General features: G+C 34.3%; 1 protein-coding gene across 4 annotated transcripts; it reads left to right on the forward strand.

Moving 5' to 3' along the window:
- The first annotated feature begins 71 nt into the window (after window positions 1-71).
- On the forward strand, window positions 72-20231 carry LOC121381244 (sugar transporter SWEET1-like). 4 transcript variants are annotated; one of them, XM_041510472.1, is made up of 7 exons: window positions 72-163; window positions 3547-3644; window positions 8147-8221; window positions 10844-10967; window positions 13207-13368; window positions 14806-14925; window positions 17726-20231. In XM_041510472.1, exons 2-7 carry the CDS (start codon window positions 3571-3573, stop codon window positions 17828-17830), a joined length of 660 nt encoding a protein of 219 aa, XP_041366406.1. In that variant the 5' UTR covers window positions 72-163; window positions 3547-3570; the 3' UTR covers window positions 17831-20231. The 4 variants fall into 4 exon arrangements, with proteins under 4 accessions (XP_041366406.1, XP_041366409.1, XP_041366407.1 ...); XM_041510473.1 differs by having other exon boundaries at window positions 85-541; XM_041510475.1 differs by lacking the exons at window positions 14806-14925; window positions 17726-20231 and adding an exon at window positions 13924-14169.

Raw genomic sequence — 20231 nt, forward strand, 5'->3', positions numbered from 1 at the left:
AAAATATAAATATAACTAAAAAGAAACATACACCTGTTTACGCTGAAGTCTAATGACGGTAATCTCGCGAGATTTTGACGCGGCACAAAATGACAACATTTACGAAGGACTAGAAGGAGTTTATATTTAAGACATGTTGATATGTTAACAAAGATTCACACAGGTGGTAATCCGTAGTCGATATATTTGTTCTACAGTCGATACTGACAGTGTCACTGTTGCGTTAACGTGTCATTTTAAAGTAGCACAATCTTAATTTTTATTTTAGTGTTGACAACAGTTCTGACATTTATGATCATGTACTAGATGTAGCCTTTAAGTTTAAGGCTTATGTTATAAGTTTTACAGAACTGATTGATTAAATATTAAAATCTAAAAGATGTAAGATGTGCATTCTGTTACACTCGGACATTTCGTTTGAACAGTTGAAACTGAGTTTTTAGGTGCTCCACATGGCAGCTGGATCCAGATGTAAGGTGGTGTTTGTCACTAACATAGAACCAAAAATGTTAAGAGTCCTGACATGTTTCAGAAAATTCAGGCAAGTTTGTTTGAGACTGCCCTGAGTTTGCTGCCATTATAACATGTTTCCAACTAACCGAGCCTTTTTAAAACCTAAAATTACTCATAAAATACATTTTATTGTTTAGAATATTTACCTGTAAATTCAATGTGCAGGGAACATTTTGTTCAGTATCGTGTCACGATTCACTACGTGAATTTCAGGGATCTCTACACAATTTAAAAAGAGTTAACAGTTGTTGCTAATCAATTTTCAAATGACTAGAAATATTGCTGATCAAAGATCTTGAAAACAAAATATTCCCTGGTGTGTATCATAATAATTTAGTAGGTGCTATATCACAACCGAAAACAGAACAGTTAATCCACAGATTTATCCAGGTGTTCTGTGGGTCTGAACATGGAGCCCCTTAACAAAAGAAAGTGGCACAGAAAATTCCCAATTTTTTTAATAATAAAGTGTGAATATGTATATATTTAATTATATACATGTTTGCAGGGATTCTAGAATTTTTACAAAATCCACTAGCCATGGGATCAGTGATTTAAAAAATTTACTACCACAATTAAAATGCACTAGCCCTACTTTACTTAATACAATTCTACTAATAGTAATAATCAATATGTTACCTAAAGATGGAGATAGCGATTAAAAACACTAAGATTGGGGGGTGGGTTTGGAGGCGGGATATTCATATTTACAGAATAGAATTAAATGCAGCATTTGACAACTTTTTTTTTTCACTAGCCATTGGGCATAGCAATAGTAGTTAAATTTACTAGCTCAGCATTGAATATCACTAGCCATGGGAGTGGGGCTAATCTAGAAGCCCTGTGTCTGTTCTAATAAATATATTTAATAGTGGCCTGAAAAGATCCCAAGAATGATTTACTTGCACTAATTTTGTTGAATCCCATGGGAACATGGGACCCTAGGAAAAACATCCTGGATAAATCCCTGCAATCAGAAATACAATGTATATACAGTGAAACCCCTCTAAACTGGACACCCTAGGTACCAAGACAAATGTCCGGTTTTAACAGGGATCCGGTTTAGAGAGGTTAAGTTCAGTAAGTGTTTTAAAAAGGGACTGGGTAAAACGTCCGGTTTTGAGAGGTTTCACTGTACGTGAAAGTATATATACATGTATGTAATTTTAGCAGTTGAAAAGTTTCTGTACGTCGAAAACATCTCACCAATGGCAGCAAATTCAGGACAGTCTCGTTAAGAATTCAAGACACGGAAAGACTTCCATATTTTCCACCCTAGTTGCCGTTGTTTAAATATAGAATGAATGAATCTGTATCTCAATTCAGTCCAAGTCGCTGAGAATGAATACTTGCAAAATCCAGCCATTGATATATTGCAAAATGATAAATTCAGATAACTCATTTTTAATTAATTTTTTTTGTAACCCACTGTATGTGATGTCCTAAATTTAATACATGAATGAGAAATGGGTTACGCATAGTGAGAAGATTGCTTGAGTGAAATGTGAACAAAATGGTTGTTCTCACAACTTTCAGAGAGCTGGAATATAATACACATGTATATATGTATATACTGTTATTTATGACTCCTAACTAAGCTAGATGTATCTCTAACTGTAAGACATAAACGCAAGTATTGAGGGGGAAAATAAGGAAGTCTTGCCTCAAGGAATGTTTTGATAAAATGATGGAGACAGTATCTGAGGTGCTAGACTTTTAACAGGAATATGAAGTATATGTATAGTACATGTTAGAATCAAGGTGCTTGTGTTATAGGCCTTCCAGCCAGTGCATCACAACTGGTCAAAGGCCATAGTTTGTGCTTTCCTGTCTGTGAGAAAGTGCATATAAAAGATCCCTTGCTGCTAAATGAAATATGTAGCGGGTTTCCTCTGATGACTACGAGTCATTATTACTAAATGTTTGACATCCAATAGCCAATGATTAATTAATCAATGTGCTCTAGTGGTGTCGTTAAACAAAACAAACTACTTCCGTTCTTGTCTTGTAGGCTCAAACCACCTTGGCAGACCCATCCTATTATATGTTTTCCCTATTCCACCAAGTGCCCCATCACTGTGCTATCTGTAGAACTTGATATTAAAGTTCCCTTGCTTCTAAATTATAATGAAAAATGTAGCAGATTTCCTCTGAAGACTCCAGTTCATAATTACCAAATGTTTGACATCCAATAGTCGATTATTAATAAATCAATGTGCTCTAGGGGTGTCGTTAAACAAAATAAATTTTATCTTTATTTAATAACACCACGAGAGCAAATTGAGTACTTAATTATCGGTTATTGGATATCAAACATTTGGTAATTATGTACTGGAGTCTTCAGAGGAAATCTGCTACATTTTTCATTATAAGTCCCAGAGAAGAAACCCACTACATTTCTTTCATTAGTAGCAAAGGATCTTTTATATGCACCATCCCACAGACAGGATAGCACATACCATGACCTTTGATATATCAGTTGTGGTGCACTGGCTGGAACGAGAAATGGCCCAGTGGGCCCACCGACCTTAAACAAAACAAACTTTTAATTTATTGCTGCAGTGCAAGTAAAACACCCATGGATGTGTCAGTACCTGGATAATTTATATATTTTTATATTGAATAGACTTGGCAAATTCAAAAAAAATTATTTATACAAAACAATCCATCATTGTCACATTATAGTTTGATGTTGCAGGGCTCGATCTTGGTGGAACAAATTTAATTTGAGCCAGTATTCCGATACATGTGTATGTAGAGTATTTCCTTACAGATTATTCAAAATCAGGGCTAGCTCTGGCACTCGCCAAGTTCGCCAATTGTGAATTTTAAAAACAGTTGGCGAAATTTATTTTAATTTGGCAAATATTTTTTTTGTAGTAATTGTTATTTTGTTACAAAATAACTGGGTTTTGTGAAGAGTGACTAAATGTTAGCCAAAGACTAAATGTTTGAGCCCCTCTATGAAAATGAGCAATTTGCTAATTTGGCAGTGGACAGGTAGAGCTCTGACGTGTGTACTTGTTGTTGCAGGGAGCTGATTAACCCAGCTCACAGATGGAGGAGACGTATGTGTACGTACTGTCCTGGGTCTGTGTTGTCATCTCCATAGCCTGCCAGCTTGTCGGCATGTGAGTATGCACATCTCTACACGTATACGGTACATTTACTCTTTAATCACAGAGACAGACCGCAGACCAGGGGTGGGGAAAAATAAAATTGTCAATCGGTCCCACGTGATGTCATCACTACCGGGGGGAGAGGGAAAAGAAGAAAGGAATAAAAATTAAAATCATTTAAACGGTGATATTTGCCAAATAGTGTTTTTAAAACAAAATCATAGTGGCATTTGTATATTTGTATCTTGTATCATGAACGCAAAATGATAAACATCAAAACATGAAAGAAAAACAAAATGTTTTATCACATCAGCGAAAAAAACTAATTGTATTTATTTTATATAATGGAATAAATAATATTAAAAAAAGGAATAAAAGTTATGCATTTTAACTCCCATATTATACATGTATGTATAAAAAGTAAGAGTATTTAGAACTGTGTCCTGAAAATTAATAAACAATAACACTGTTACCGTGTTCGAGCGTTTGACAACTTAGCTAGCACATGTTTTGACAAAACAATTAATAACGTCTTCGCCGATTGGATGGCAAATTGGATGACATTTGACCTCTACTGGCTCTAGAGATAGCCAGTTTAGCTATTCCAGCTCACTCCCACTTGTAACAAAAAAGGTGGAAACCTTTTTTTTTTTAATTTTAAAGTCCTTTCTAATTATTTGATACACTACATTGAACAGTCAACAAGAAATACATTTATAGATTATTTCAGTATATTTTATGCTATTTCAAGTAGTTTGTATTTCACAAAAGCCTTTTTCTGTTCTGTTCTCGGACTCGGGACACTCGACCCGACAGATCTCCGTACACAGGCGTTGACGGGTGTTGATTGTGACCAGTTGCAAACTCTGAATCCTTTGTTTTAATTGGAGTGTAATACCTTGGTAGCTTTCTCACCAAGAATGGTGTTACTGTTAACATCTGTTTAATCTCGTGACCAGCTCAGCGGCTTTGACAAATGTCTAGCCTAGTGGCAGTGGATTGATACTATTGTAGGTCCGACTTATGGCAGACTTTAAAATCACAGACGTCTGAAACCCCAGTCAGTTTGACCACTATTTATTAGTATTTTAAATCATGCACAAGATACCGATATCTGGGCAGGCTGATCCAACTGACGGATAGGAATTTGTTCCAATAATAGAGATGGACAGGTGCTTCGGACCGACAAGAATGACAAAAGTGGGACCGGCAAACACATGTTTTTAAAAAATAATTTCGGTCTCAGAGATCGAGAATCGGTCCCAGACCAAGAAAAAAGGGCTTTTCCCCACCCCTGCCGCAGTCCTTGAGTTTGTTGCAATTTTTAAGATGTTATTGACTAACAAAGACTGTTTAATGATTGTAATTACATATTAAATATATTTTTCTGAATAAAATATTAGTGGCTGTATATTAAACATGTTTCTGATCGTTCTAATATTTGTACTAGGTTAAATTTCATTTTATGTCCAAAAATATAATATTTTCGTACGTACAAAATTTGATTTGAAGACAAAATCCAGTTTGGACTTCTTACAAATATTAAGATGACCAGAAACACATTGAATATACAGACACTGATATTCTAAACCAGAAAATATATTTAATATGTAAGTTTAATTGTAGAAATATTTTTTTAGTCAGAAACATCTGACAATGCTGCAAACTCAGGAATGTCCCTTTAAGTTGCACGAGTGTGATTGCACTCATACAATGCACATTTTAAAAATCTGGTGAGTGAAAAATTATGCACCTTACTGTTATCAAACATCGCATGTAAAATAATTTTATATATTGATTGCCACTATTTACCTTATATGTAGCTGATAGAAAAACTTGTTTAATAATACCTGAAAAATAAAAAAATGTGACGAGAATGGTAGCGTCCATGCAACCTTTTAATATATGACTGGCACTTATTTTTGCTATATAAATCAGAAAACACTGGTTTAATAGACATCTTCGAAGACGTACCAATCCGATCAAAACTCCTTTGCCTATTTAATTTATTATTAATTAGAAAGTCCACTGTTGTAAGGTAATATATCACAATGTCTGATAAGGATAACTCATTTATACTAGCTGTTCATATAGTTATACATACATATAGCGTACATAAATGAACTAGTTACAGAAATCAGCTAAGTCGGTAAAATTGTCTCGATTAGTTCATAACTGTTAGCCTATAAAGCTTACGTGAGGTCCCGAAAATTGCAAGCGTATAATTTTCTACTTTCTTTAAAATAGAAATAAAATTTAGACAAAGAAAATTCAAAAGTAGACGGAATAATAAAAAGAAGGGGAAAAAATTATAATAGGTACATGTATGTAGGAATAGGCTTAGGTCTCGTTTACAATATATATATTTTTTTTAGGTCTTATTGTTTTTCTTTTTTTTAGTCTTTAAAACCCCCCAAATAAGACCTTGTTTAAATATTTGTATTTCAGCCATAGTTTAATGAATGTACATCTGTTATTTATGTATGCATATATGTACAAAAAAATAGAAACAGTAATCATTGATCAATGCAGACTATTAAATTTTTGTCTGTTAGTAAGTCACAGACCATGTGACTGGAACATGATTTGCTACACAGTACTCTGTGGCATATTGACCAATCAGAGCTATCGGGATCAGGTTATTTTTACTTTTGGAACTCTGGCTGCACGCATACACTGGTCTACATGACAACTTGTTTCACATTTATTGATGGTATCTGAAATTATGGTGGGTTTTTTAGATTTTTTTTTTTATAGCATCTCATATTTTGAATAAAATCCTTTGTAATGACAGATTTTGTCAGAGTTTTAATATTTTTTATCAACAACATTGGGACCGTTCTAGACACTAAGTTTAGTTAATCAACAAATATGCAACAATCATCTGGATATGGTTATCACAGAGAGAAGCTAAAGTCTGATGTTTAAACAGGGAAATACTGTTTACAAATAACTAAAGCTTGTCTCGATAACCATTACTACTCCGAGTAACATGCGTTTTTAGAAGTATGCAAAAAGCTGGATGACAGAACCATTTAAGGTGTATGAAAATTAATATTTAAAAAACCCCCCAAAACCACATTGTATTTCTAATTTAAATGATCAAAAACGGCCTTAATAGTGAAAAATATATATTGTAGTGTTTAAAAACTTGGGTTGGTCACTTAAGTTCCTTTGAAAACACAGGGAACATTTTGTTTTCAAAAATTTTATTAGCAACATTTTTTTTGTCGATTGAAAATTGATTAGCAACCGGTGTTTACTGTTTTAAAATTGTATAGCAATCTCTGAAAATTGCATAGCAAATTGTGATGCGATACTAAACAAAATGTTTTTTTAATACTCTATCCTGACCTTGGCATTTTCCCCCTTTACCACCTTACGGTCTGAAGGTGGTAAAGGGGGGAAATGTCAAGGTCAGAGGTCAGGATACATATTAATAACTGAGAAAACACTTTAAAGTTTTCTTCATCTCCGAAACGGCTATCAAACTTTACTTATCAATAAAAGTTATGACAACACAGTACTAGTGCCTCATATGAGAATAGCTTGTTGCATAGCAACCAATAAAACTGTTATGTTTATCTTGTCACAGTCGATTGCTGTCATTCGAGACACTTGCAATATGTTGCATCACCTTTAGTAAGAATTGGAAAATTTACTACAGTGGAAGTTTGTCATAGACCTTCATTGCTCTCACCAAATATTTCACCTCCGAACCACTGAAATGTTAAGCTTTAATGGGATTAAAATAACTTGAAAAGAATTGTAGATAATTTGGGCTTGTTTATTTTAGGCATGCATTTTGTAGGCACAGTGTTTATCATGTTGACTTATGTGCATTATAAAACCCTGCATGATTACTTGGACAACAGGTTAAAGTATTAAACATGTTCATGTTAAAATGTTTCATATTGAAAATGCGAATTCACAGTAATTACACTGATGTAAAGTAAATTTTCAAGATGATGCCTTAAAGGGGTGCAAAAAGACTTAAAATGAAATTACTTTTAAAAACTAATGTAGTCAAGTTTTATTTTATTTTGGCACATGAAGATGTTTCTGTAAATCTTAAATTGTTATATTTATAATGTGAAAAAATATATGATAACAAACTAATTTGATTTGATTACTTTGCTGTTTAAATTTTGACTCGAGATTTGTAGTAACTGGTGCAAGGAACAATATGTTTTTAAAATTTTGATTATCAGCTGTTGGTGATCAGTTGAAAATTGAGTAGCAACTATTACTTAATGTTTTAGAATTGTGTAACGATCTGTGCAATTTACATAGTGAATTGCGATGCAATACAAAACAAAATGTCTCCTGTAGTTTAGACCTATAGAATTATAGCAATTTCAACTAGATTAGTTATTGTTATTGAAAATGTGTGTATGTGTACATAACTGCCCTTCGATAATAAACAATATACATTAATAAATAAATTTTAATTTTGTATTTTCGATCAATTTTCAGTGCTTTATGTCTTCTTTTTTTAATTTTATCTCTTTCAGAGAAATTTGCTCAAAAATAATCAAGAAGGGTGCTGGTGACATTTCACCGATTCCATTTTTTGCCTTCTTTATCAGGTAAGATAATTTACAGGTATGTGCTGCTGTGTCACAACATCATCTTTGGGTATGCTTGTATTCCGGACATGGTGTGTAGGGAGGAAACTACACATGAATGATTTACATATAGCATAATATGCCATGTATTTAAAACTGGTTCAGGGAAGGGTAGAATGTAGCCCAGTGGTAAAGCGCTCACTTGATGCACAGTTACTTCTAGGATCGATCCTCATCTGTGGGCCCATTGGGCTATTTCCCGTTCTATCCAGTGCACCACAACTGGTATATCAAAGGCTGTGGTATGTGTTATCCTGTCTGTGGGATGGTGCATATAAAAGATGTCATGCTATTGATGGAAAAATTTAGCGGGTTTCCTCTCTAAGAGTATATGTCAAAATTAACAAATAGCTGATGATTGATAAATCAGTGTTCTCTTGTCGTGTTGTTAACCTTTAGACTACTGGATTAATTTTTAACAAAAACCACGTTGAGTGGGTACACGTTTATAATTTTTACTCACATATATTCACTTAAATGTTTTATAAATACATGAAATAAAGTTCATATATGAATTGGTAAGTATTATTTTCGTGTCTTTTTTTTTTTAATTTATTATTTTAGATCGGCTAATGGTGATTAAAATTAGGCAAAAAATCGAAAAATTTGTGTTTACTTACGGGCATTTGTGGCCAGCTGTCCAGTATTTATGTTCATTATTCCCGATAACAGTGGTTTTCTGACCAGAATTTTTTTTTAAACCCGAACTACGATTCATATTGCAATATTTGGTAATTTTCGTTGTTGGTAAAACGATCAAATTTATTATCAAATTAGCTGTGACAATCAGCTATCGATCCCTGAAAATGACCGCGACGTGCCGCCATTGTTGTCAAGCGAAAATATTTGCCGAATTGTTTTTTTTGAAAGCCACCATTTTGAAAAAAATAAATTTTTCTTTAATTATATTTCCGTTTCCGGTGAGTCGTGTGCAGAACGGCGGGAAATATGAATTGGGGAATGCACTGTATACAGTGTACAGTATATCGACTGACGTGACGTCAGGCGAGATATCTCGCTTGCAGTACTCAGAAGGTTAAACAAAACAATATTTATCTTTTTTGTGCAGAGAACATGTTTCCAAATGTTTCAAAGAAGTGAGCATGAGTTCCCATTCTCAAATCCCACACTACTTCGCACAGTGGTTCTCCGCCGTTAGCGAACACAGTTTTCAAGTACACAGGTGGAGTGTGCAGGGGAGACAACCACATTTACACATATTCCTAATAGGTTCACCTGAGGTGTCCAGTAAAGGCAACTACATATTGACGTATTCCAGAAAATAACATGGAGTGTGATGCTGAGACAAAGTTAAAGTTGAGTACAGTGATTTATTAATCGTTGGCTACTGGATGTCAAACATTTGGTAATTTTGACATATAGTCTTAGAGGAAGGAAGGAAATGTTTTATTTAAAGACGCACTCAACACATTTTATTTACGGTTATATGGGGTCCGTCTTAGATAGGAAGCCTGCTACATATGTCCATTAGTAGCAAGGGATCTTTGATATACACCATCCCACAGACACCCAATAGCCGATGTACTTTTCATGCTGGGGAGTTGTTAAACATCTATTCTATTTCATCAACAGACAGGATAGCACGTACCACTGCGTTTGATACACCAGTTCAGGGGTAGAATTTCGCTGCATTCCGTACTTATGCAAAGTCTAGATTTTCATTCAGAAAATCATGAGATGGAATCCTAAAATATCTAGATTCCATAATTTTTACAATTCCTTTAGCATCCTAATTTTTTTTTTTTAAATCACCAAATTCAGTACCTGATTTATTGATCAGTTGGGTGAGCTATATATATATATACATGTATTTCAGAAAGGATTACATAACAAATTCTTTGTTAGTGCATATGACATGATGTTTTACAAGTTCTGGACTCCGAGTTTTGGTGTGGGTGGGACGTAGTTCAGTGGTACAGCGCTCGCCTGATGCGTAGTCAATCTTGCATTGATTTCTGTCGGTGGGCCCTTTGGGCTATTTCTCGTTCCAGCCAGTGCTCTACAGCTGGTTTGACAAAGGCCATGGTATGTACAAGATGGTGCATATAAAAGATCCCTTGCTTCAAATTGGAAAGAGTAGCCCATGAAGTGGTGACAGCAGGTTTCCTCTCTCATATCTGTGTGGTCCTTAACCATATGTCCGACACCATATAACCATAAATAAAATGTGTTGAGTACATCGTTAAATAAAACATTTCCTTCCTTCCTTCCTTCCCAGTTTTGGCAAAAAATTGTGCATTGAGGCCATTTTGTTACTGGATCTGTCTAGTTTCTTGTAGTGGGGCAGAATTTAACTCAGTCGGTTGAGTGCTGGCTTGAGGTGCTTGCATTGCAGGATCAAACCACCTCGGTGGATCCATTTAACTGATTGGTTTTTTTCTCGTTCCAACCAGTGCATCACAACTGTCTGTGGGAAAGTGCATATAAAAGAAAAAACTAGCTAGTCGACTATGTGTCAGAATTGCAAAATGTTTGACATCCAATAGCCGATGATTAATAAATCAATGTGATCTAGTGGTGTTGTTAAACAAAACAAACTTATAAATGTCTTGCTTCTTGTAGTGCCTGCTGGTGGTTGCGGTATGGTTTCATGCAGAAAATATCCACAGTTATTATGACCAATGTATTTGGAGCAGTTTTACAGTTTATTTATATCACCATATACTACATTTATTCAATGAGAAAGGTGAGTGTTTTGGTTCTCATTCATATGTACTATATCTGTTTTTGTTAGTCCTCTAAAGATGAATGCAAACATCAGTGAAAAACATGTTTAATTTTAGTTTATTGAATCAGACCAATTGCGAAACTTTTTTCCTGTTACCCAGCAATGCAGACAGCAAATTTTCAAAAGACGTTTGTGTTTTGGAGAATTTTTTTTTTTATTACCATGTGCATTTGGCAAAAACAAATTATCAAAGGAAAGTTATTTTATACAAAGTGACATCATTTATTAAATTGGCCATGAATAATTTAAACAATATTTTAGATCAGTTAATTTGGTTGGTTTAAAACTGTTTAAAAAATTGATTGTGTTGTGTTTACTTACACGCAATTGGGGTTAGCTGTCTGGTATTTATGGCAATTATTCCCAGTTACTGTGTTTTGCAGACCACAAGTAGTTTTTGGAAATGAACTTCAATAATTTCCAATCCCAATATTTCGTGAAATTCTTTGTTTGTAAAATGATCAAATTTAGAATAATTAAGTGTATTCTTTATATTTAAGTTCCACAAGCGTTTTCCGCTGGGAACCTATTGTTTTTGCTTGGATTATTATTAAGTTCCCAAGCCAAGGCTGAGGAACCTATTGTTTTTGGTGGGATTATTATTAGGTTCCCCAAGCCAAGGCTGAGGAACCTATTGTTTTTGGTGGGATTATTATTAGGTTCCCCAAGCGTTTTCTGCTGGGGAACCTATTGTTTTTGGTGGGATTATTATTAGGTTCCCCAAGCGTTTTCTGCTGGGGAACCTATTGTTTTTGGTGGGATTATTATTAGGTTCCCCAAGCGTTTTCTGCTGGGGAACCTATTGTTTTTGGTGGGATTATTATTAGGTTCCCCAAGCGTTTTCTACCTATTGTTTTTGGTGGGATTATTATTAGGTTCCCCAAGCGTTTTCTGCTGGGGAACCTATTGTTTTTGGTGGGGATTAGGTTCCCCAAAGTTTTCTGCTGGGAACCTATTGCAGGCGGGTGGGACGTAGCCCAGTGGTAAAGCGCTCGCTTGATGCGCGGTCGGTTTGGGATCGATCCCCATCGGTGGGCCCATTGGGCTATTTCTCATTCCAGCCAGTGCACCATGACTGGTATATCAAAGGCTGTGGTATGTGCTATCCTGCCTGTGGGATGGTGCATATAAAAGATCCCTTGCTACCAATGGAAAAATGTAGTGAGTTTCCTCTCCAAGACTATATGTCAGAATTATCAAATGTTTGACATCCAATAGCCAATGATTAATAAATCAATATGCTCTAGTGGTGTCGTTAAACAAAACAAACTTCTTCTTCTATTGTTTTTGCTTAAATTATTATTATTATTATTATTATTATTATTTTTGTTGGGTCATCTTGTAAGAACACTTCTGGGCTGATTTAGCTGAAATTTGGTAGGTAGTTGGGTACTTCGGGGTGGATTGAGATTGATTGTATTAAAAATGATGTGTATTGCTTATGTGTATTGGCCTCTATCGCAGATTTCGTATTGTATGTCAGTTTCTATGAAATTTACTGGTAAAAACTTTTGTTTTCACTGTTGTAACCTACTCCTTAGAGTGTAATAAACTGTCAATTTACATTTTTTTATTTTTGAAATTTTTCAGATTGATTTTGTAAATAGAAACTGTTTGTATCTTTAAATCTATAAAAGTGACAGAAATAAAATTTATATGTTAGGATTACTCATTTACTGCTTTATTAACGTGTAAAATATGAAACAAGTGCCCATATAGGGTTTTTGTGTGGTGTTTTTGAAAGATATTATTGTTGTTTGTTTGTTTGTTAAGTCCAGGGACGACTTGGCTGAAATTTGGTAGTTGATTAAGTGACAGTATGTGAATTTGGGGTGAGGGTGGGCGGGTAATTATTAATATAATTAGATAACATAAGTAAGTCTGAGTACTAAGTGACAGTGTGTGCACGTTGGTTGTGGAGGTGGGTCATTATTGTAATTAAATAACATAAATATGTCTCAGCAATGTACATCTATTATAGCTTGGGAATCCGTCCTTACTGCTTGCAGTTATATTTATTAAATATTATTATTATTATTATTATTATTATTATTATTACTATTATGTTTTTTGTTTCTTCCAGTCTCAGTAATGTACAGCTATTATAGCTTGGGAATCCGTCATTACCGCTTGCAGTTATATTTATTATTATTATTATTATTATTATTATTACTATTATGTTTTTTGTTTCTTCCAGTCTCATGTTCGTCGCCTTGTCTCGATATCTCTTGTGTTGTTGTTCAGTCCACTTATCTACACTCGGTTTTACCAGCTCGACAACAAAGTTGCCACTCAGCAAATGGGAACCTTATGCATTTTTGTAACAATTGTATGCTACGCATCACCACTAGCAACACTGGTAAGAATTTTTTTTTTTTTAAATAATCCAATCCATGTTTAATTGATAGGCTTTTGATTTTAAAGAATAACTATAAATGTAAAAATCAACAATTTGCAAAAGATGTGTTCACAAGTTTGTCAGTTTACAGAAAACCTTAATTTGTTTCACATTAAATTTTAATTCATACAAGAATTTTTAATCACAACAGCCTCAATATTGTTGTTTTTGTCCAATTTCCTCCTTTGCTAAAAAAAAAAGGAGGTCTATTGAACATATTAAAAAAAATATACAAAGATTTTTAAATGTTGCCTTTTATTCAGTCTGTATTTCAAAAAGTGGTAATTTTATATCGTGTTTTGTTTCAGGCCACTGTTGTAAGAACAAAAAGCTGTGATTTTATATCGTGTTTTGTTTCAAGCGACTGTTGTGAGAACAAAAAGCTGTGATTTTATATCGTGTTTTGTTTCAAGCTACTGTTGTGAGAACAAAAAGCTGTGATTTTATATCGTGTTTTGTTTCAGGCCACTGTTGTAAGAACAAAAAGCTGTGATTTTATATCGTGTTTTGTTTCAGGCGACTGTTGTGAGAACAAAAAGCTGTGATTTTATATCGTGTTTTGTTTCAAGCTACTGTTGTGAGAACAAAAAGCTGTGATTTTATATCGTGTTTTGTTTCAAGCTACTGTTGTGAGAACAAAAAGCTGTGATTTTATATCTTATTTTGTTTCAGGCGACTGTTGTGAGAACAAAAAGCTGTGATTTTATATCGTGTTTTGTTTCAAGCTACTGTTGTAAGAACAAAAAGCTATGTTTTTATATCTTATTTTGTTTCAGGCCACTGTTGTGAGAACAAGAAGCTGTGATTTTATATCTTGTTTTGTTTCAGGTGACTTGTGAGAACAAAAAGCTGTGATTTTATATCTTGGTTTGTTTCAAGCTACTGTTGTAAGAACAAAAATCTGTGTTTTTATATCCTATTTTGTTTCAGGCCACTGTTGTAAGAACAAAAAGCTGTGATTTTATATCGTGTTTTCTTTCAAGCTACTGTTGTAAGAACAAAAATCTGTGTTTTTATATCTTATTTTGTTTCAGGCCACTGTTGTAAGAACAAAAAGCTGTCATTTTATATCTTGTTTTGTTTCAGGCGACTGTTGTGCGAACAAAAAGCTTTGATTTTATACCTTGTTTTGTTTCAGGCGACTGTTGTAAGAACAAAAAGCTGTGCTTTTATATCTTGTTTTGTTTCAGGCGACTGTTGTAAGAACAAAAAGCTGTCATTTTATATCGTGTTTTGTTTCAGGCGACTGTTGTGAGAACAAAAAGCTGTGATTTTATACCTTGTTTTGTTTCAGGCGACTGTTGTGAGAACAAAAAGCTGTGATTTTATACCTTGTTTTGTTTCAAGCTACTGTTGAAAGAACAAAAAGCTGTGATTTTATATCTTGTTTTGTTTCAGACGACTGTTGTGAGAACAAAAAGCTGTGATACAATTTCGTTTCCACTGTGTTTTATGAACTTTTTGTGTGCAGTCTCCTGGGTCGTGTATGGTTCAGTGATTGACAATTCATACCTTGCTGTAAGTATTGATATGCTTTAGTCTGACATGCCAACATTTGTTTGAGTGTTTCCAGATCCCCCACCCACCACCCCTACCCCCGATTCTGCTTCACCTAAAGTTTTTTCAAGGCTCAAAACCGTATTTAGTGCTAGTACTTCCTCCTGCTGACATTTACCATAGTTTGACACCCAATAGCTGATGTATTTTTTGTGCTGGGGTGTCGTTAAACATTCATTCATTCATTCCTCCTGCCGACCATTTCCAGTTCATCAAGCCATTTATTTTTCTAATATTGGACACCATGCTTAAAACACTTATGAGTAAATTTATGAAACCTGTTTGTATTAAAGTGGCTAGATTTTAGTGAAAGCCTAAGTCCATTTTATTTCACACTCCAATATATGATAGGTTTTTATTTTTCAGCTTATCACAGGGGTTTGGTATGTAATCAGAAAGTCAGCTTTCTAGATTTTAGGTGACAAAAATCATGATAGTAGTAAATCAGCTCTCGAAATAAGTCCCGTTATTTCCCGTAACCCATACTTCATTGAGGATCAATCCGACTGTGATTACTGTAACAAACTGGGACAAAATAGCATGTATCTAATGACTGTTATTGTATTTTATATGGTGCTAAAACATTTTACTGACATCAAGTAATGGCATCTAGTGCAGGCCTCTGAGAATTGAAAATCGGCGTGACCCATTTATCGGTTACACAGAAATAAAACCAGATAACCCATTTCCTTTTTTCGTAACCCGTTACATCCAAGTAAATGGTTCTCTGGTGCTCCAGATTTTGCGAGAACAAAAAAATAGGTTATGCAAAATTAGATTTGCGCGAGCAACATGCGAACGAAACAATCGTTCTTGCAGTTTTCAGAGGCACGTATTGGGATTTTATCAAATGGGAATTAAATAGGTTCTGCTAAATATTCAAATACCTTATAATGTACTGACTGAAAATTTTGATGTTAAGTACGATCCTTTAGTATAATATATTAATCTGATCAGCAAACTACGAGCAGACATTTTCTAGGGTTTTTCTTTTTTTAGCTGTATATATAAAACCAAAGACTGATCAGTTGTTTTGCTAATAGCATCATGGCTTCTAGAATTGTTCTAAAAATCCACTAGCCATGGGATAGTGATTTAAAAAATGTACTAGCCATGATTCAAATATCATCAGCCCTACTTTAAGTAAATACAATTTTACAAATGGGAATAATTGGATATGTCACCTCAAGAAGGAGATAGAGCTTAAAAACCCTTAGATTTGAGGGGAGGGGGGGGAAGGATATTCACATTTACAAAATACAATGTAGACTTAAATGCAGCATTTTACCAAAAAAATTATCTAGCCATCAGGCATGGCAATAGTTATTTAGTAGCCCAACATTGAATATCACTAGCCATGGGAGTGGGACTACAATAATCTAGAAGTCATGAGCATACCGTATTACTCTTGAAATTGCAATTAAGTGCTCCAGTGTTTAACTTTAATTTAGCCAAGGTGATATCATGCAAATGGAAGCTTATGTATGGAATAGAATATTCAATATGCTAAAGCACGAAAATAAAACATTCAATTTAGAATTGCCAAACCTTTAAAGAAAACCCAACTCTTGAAATGTTTTTAGTCCTCAAACCACGGACATTTTAGACCACAAGTATTTCCGGTTAAACTGTGTATTACCATCTAGTTGAAACTTTCAAAACAACTGAGAAATACCATGTAACCTACTAATCGGTCATGCTGACAATAGCTTATTTCAAGGGCTGGTAAATCAGTTTCAAAAACCAGAATGAACAACCAAATGAAGAGTAGATGTGTGTAGTCCCAATGCAAGATGCTGTAGACTGATGTAGGAAATGCTTCTGGTGTTTAAACACCACACCACCATTCTCAAGGTCATTAGCACTGTTGAAAGTCAGTTGGAATTTCATCGATAATCAGAGCCGCTTTATCCTAGTAGCATATGTAGCACATGCTACAGACCCCGCACTTCAGGGGGCCACGCGGTGATGTGTACATTTATTTTCCCACGGTAATTTTTCCCTCTCCCCCTGAGGGGGTTGCAAAATATATATCCTGGAAAGGAGGACTGCTGTTATTTGTGCTACAGGCCCGTGGCTCCTTAAACCAGCTCTGTCGATAATCGGTTATAATTAGTTAGCACCTAACATTCAACTTTAGAATTACACAATTGGTTAAAATTATATGAACATAAAAATTATTTGAATTATAAGCACCATGCACCTGTTGGGTTCACCATGTAAGACCTTTTTTATATCTATTTTATATGTTTTTTCTTTATTTACACACGACAACTAACACCAGCTCCATCATTTAAACTGGAGAAACAATTACAGTTGACATTTTCTCACATAATCGATTATTGATTTTTTATGATCGATCATCACATTGGTGGAGCCAAACTGATCCATATTCAATTATGATCGATCCTTAGAACATGACTAGTTATTAGTGCTTGTAGCAGCTTCACATAGTCCAGTTTAAGAAGTAGGTCTAGGGGTGGTTATTAACAGTCATATATAATCGGACAGTTTTTATCTACTACAAATAACACTGTTTAACTTGCATCCATTTTGTTGGGGTTTGGACGTAGCCAGTGGTAAAGCACTCACTTGATGCGTGGTCAGTTTGGGACTGTGTTCATTAAATCTGTCTTCCTTTTTTTGTTTTACACTGTGTTCATTAAATCTGTCTTCCTTTTTCTGTTTTACACTGTGTTAATTAAATCTGTCTTCCTTTTTTTGTTTTACACTGTTCATTAAATCTGTCCTTCTTTTTCAGCTGCCGAACTGTACTGGTGTTATTTTGGGTGTTGTGCAGTTTGGACTATTTTGTTTGTACCCATCAAGTGCCTCAAGGACTACCACAAGTACCAGTCAAATATGAGTGGATGTTAATTGTTATCCATGACAGCATTAGGGGCTGTTCAAGAATTATGTGGGGGTGGGGATGGGATGGGGAGTAGGGCAGGTGTCATGGGATGAAGATGATACAAAATGTTATGAAAAAGGGGAGGTACTGTTTATCAAGAATTACATGAAGTTTTCAAAAGTAATTTCTAATGATAAATTATTATAAGCAATAAGGACAAATATTTATCATGTATTTTTTAATAGGTAAGAAATAAATAAAAAATACAAGCTGAAAACCTAATATGGTAATTTTGGTCAAATTATGTCACAGTAACATTCCACAAGAGCATTGTGTAATAATTGGGGGGATTGGTCATACCATTGTGAATATATGTGGGAGAGGTGAACAAAAGTAACAATATTTTGCAGTACATAATTGTGGAATTGGCCCCTGTTACATGAATGACACATTATTTTTTGGATAAATGATTATGATTATTCAGGACTTTATGAATGCTTTTAAAGATTGTGTTTTTGACACTGGGGCCATTATTTTCATAATTCATTTGCCCTGCTTGAAATCCACTTGACAATAGAGTTAAAAAAACAAATTGAAAAATTCCAACAACTTGCAGAGGGTGGGGTTGGGAAAGCTACATAATTAATATAAAATTAATAAATGTTCAGATAAAAGTACATTAGAATCTCATTGGTTCAATTTCCACATACGGTATAGTCTTTCCCACAGGGAACGCTTTTTTCATATTATTGAATTTACTACATGTTGTTTAATTTGTTAGCCGATTGTTTTAAATTGTAAAACTTGACACAAAAACAGTTTTTTTTTTTTTTTTTCAAAATACTTTTACTTTTCTTCTTACTTCAAATCAAATTGAAATAATTTAGAAAAAAAACATTTTTGTAGGAGGATGGGACGGACTATAGGTATCTGGATTTAAGGTTAATTTTGTCTGTAGATGAAACAGATTTGTTTTTTGGGGGTGGGGGTGGGGGTGGGGGGTCTTTGTCCTGTTTAGTCCTATTTCATCAAACATCTATTTGGCAGCTTGTACAGTTTAGACAAGTCCATATAGAGTACATCTTTCTCTAGTCACTTCATGACATCCAGTGGCATTGATTAATAAATCAGTATGCTCTAGTGGAGCCAAAATAAATGCAGCAAACTTACAATTTTTAACTTTTTAACTTTCCTGGTATTTTCAGTTGTTTAAAGCAGTGATAAGATCACATGGTACCTAGGTTTGAGGTGCCCACGTTCTGCTTTTATTATGCATCTGCTGAACAGTTTAAAAAGTGTAAATAAAGCCAGATTATTTAATTTTTGTTTTGTAGATGGTGGGATGTACCATCTCGCATTGTGATAGTTTTCGCAAGAGTTTGTAATGTTGATTTTGTAAAACAAAAAAACAAAACAAAAATTATTTTTATTTTGTAATTATGTACCCAATAGTACTAAAAATAGCAATATTGATGCATTTATCTGGATATACATGTATGTTGCGAATATTAGTTTAAAATAGCTATATAGATGGTAGAGGTGACCATTTTACTGCAGTTGCAAAAAAGTACCATTTCAGCCCTCTTCGATGTAATAATCTTAAAAATTATTTATACTGCTTACAGCAAGCCTAGAGCTCTGAATCAAATCACATTGATTTGATGAATGTAATTTACATTCATTAAACTGTTAATTTCAGATTATTTCTAATAAAATTACCTCTTGATGGTAATAAGAAGAAAGGAAAAAAAAATTGTAACATGGTAAAATAAAAAGAAATTTGCCAAAATTGAACACTGAATTTGCTAAAATCTGAAAAAGAAAATTATTACTCTAATGTATTATAATAATGAAAGTATGATACTCAAAACTGCAATATTTATTTAATTTACATTTCAAGCTCGTCTAGTGCAATATTTCTTTCTTAAACCAGGTGTGTGTGTGCACCAATTTACGCAGGTGGGTGTTCATGACTGGTAAGCGAAGTGTTTGCTGAAGGGGTTGGGGGAGGTGGGGAGGGAAATAGTCATGCTCCCATGCAAAATGTATTTTTTTTTTTAAAGTGCTTTGAGCAGTGTGTGCATGTGTGTGGAATCTAAGACCAAAGTAAGAACACAAATTCTCATTCTTCAACATGATTGTGACCAAGACAGTTTAAATATAACATGGACTAATACAAGGCAATATTGGAATTTATTACATACCTATTCAATCTTACTATAGTGATAACGGCATTTGGAAACCGTGTGATAAATTTATTTTGTATCGCACTTACCTGCGATATGGACCAATTTTTAAATGGGGAATTCCCTTTTTCTTTTTACTGCTGTTGGCACCTTTTATTTACTGACGTCATATCGTATTTGAAGGCTGCCGCAGAGTATGATTCTTAACGTTAAATGAATCCATGAAAGGA

The sequence above is a fragment of the Gigantopelta aegis genome, chromosome 9 (assembly GCF_016097555.1).
Source record: "Gigantopelta aegis isolate Gae_Host chromosome 9, Gae_host_genome, whole genome shotgun sequence".
NCBI classification, from domain to species: Eukaryota; Metazoa; Mollusca; class Gastropoda; order Neomphalida; family Peltospiridae; genus Gigantopelta; species Gigantopelta aegis.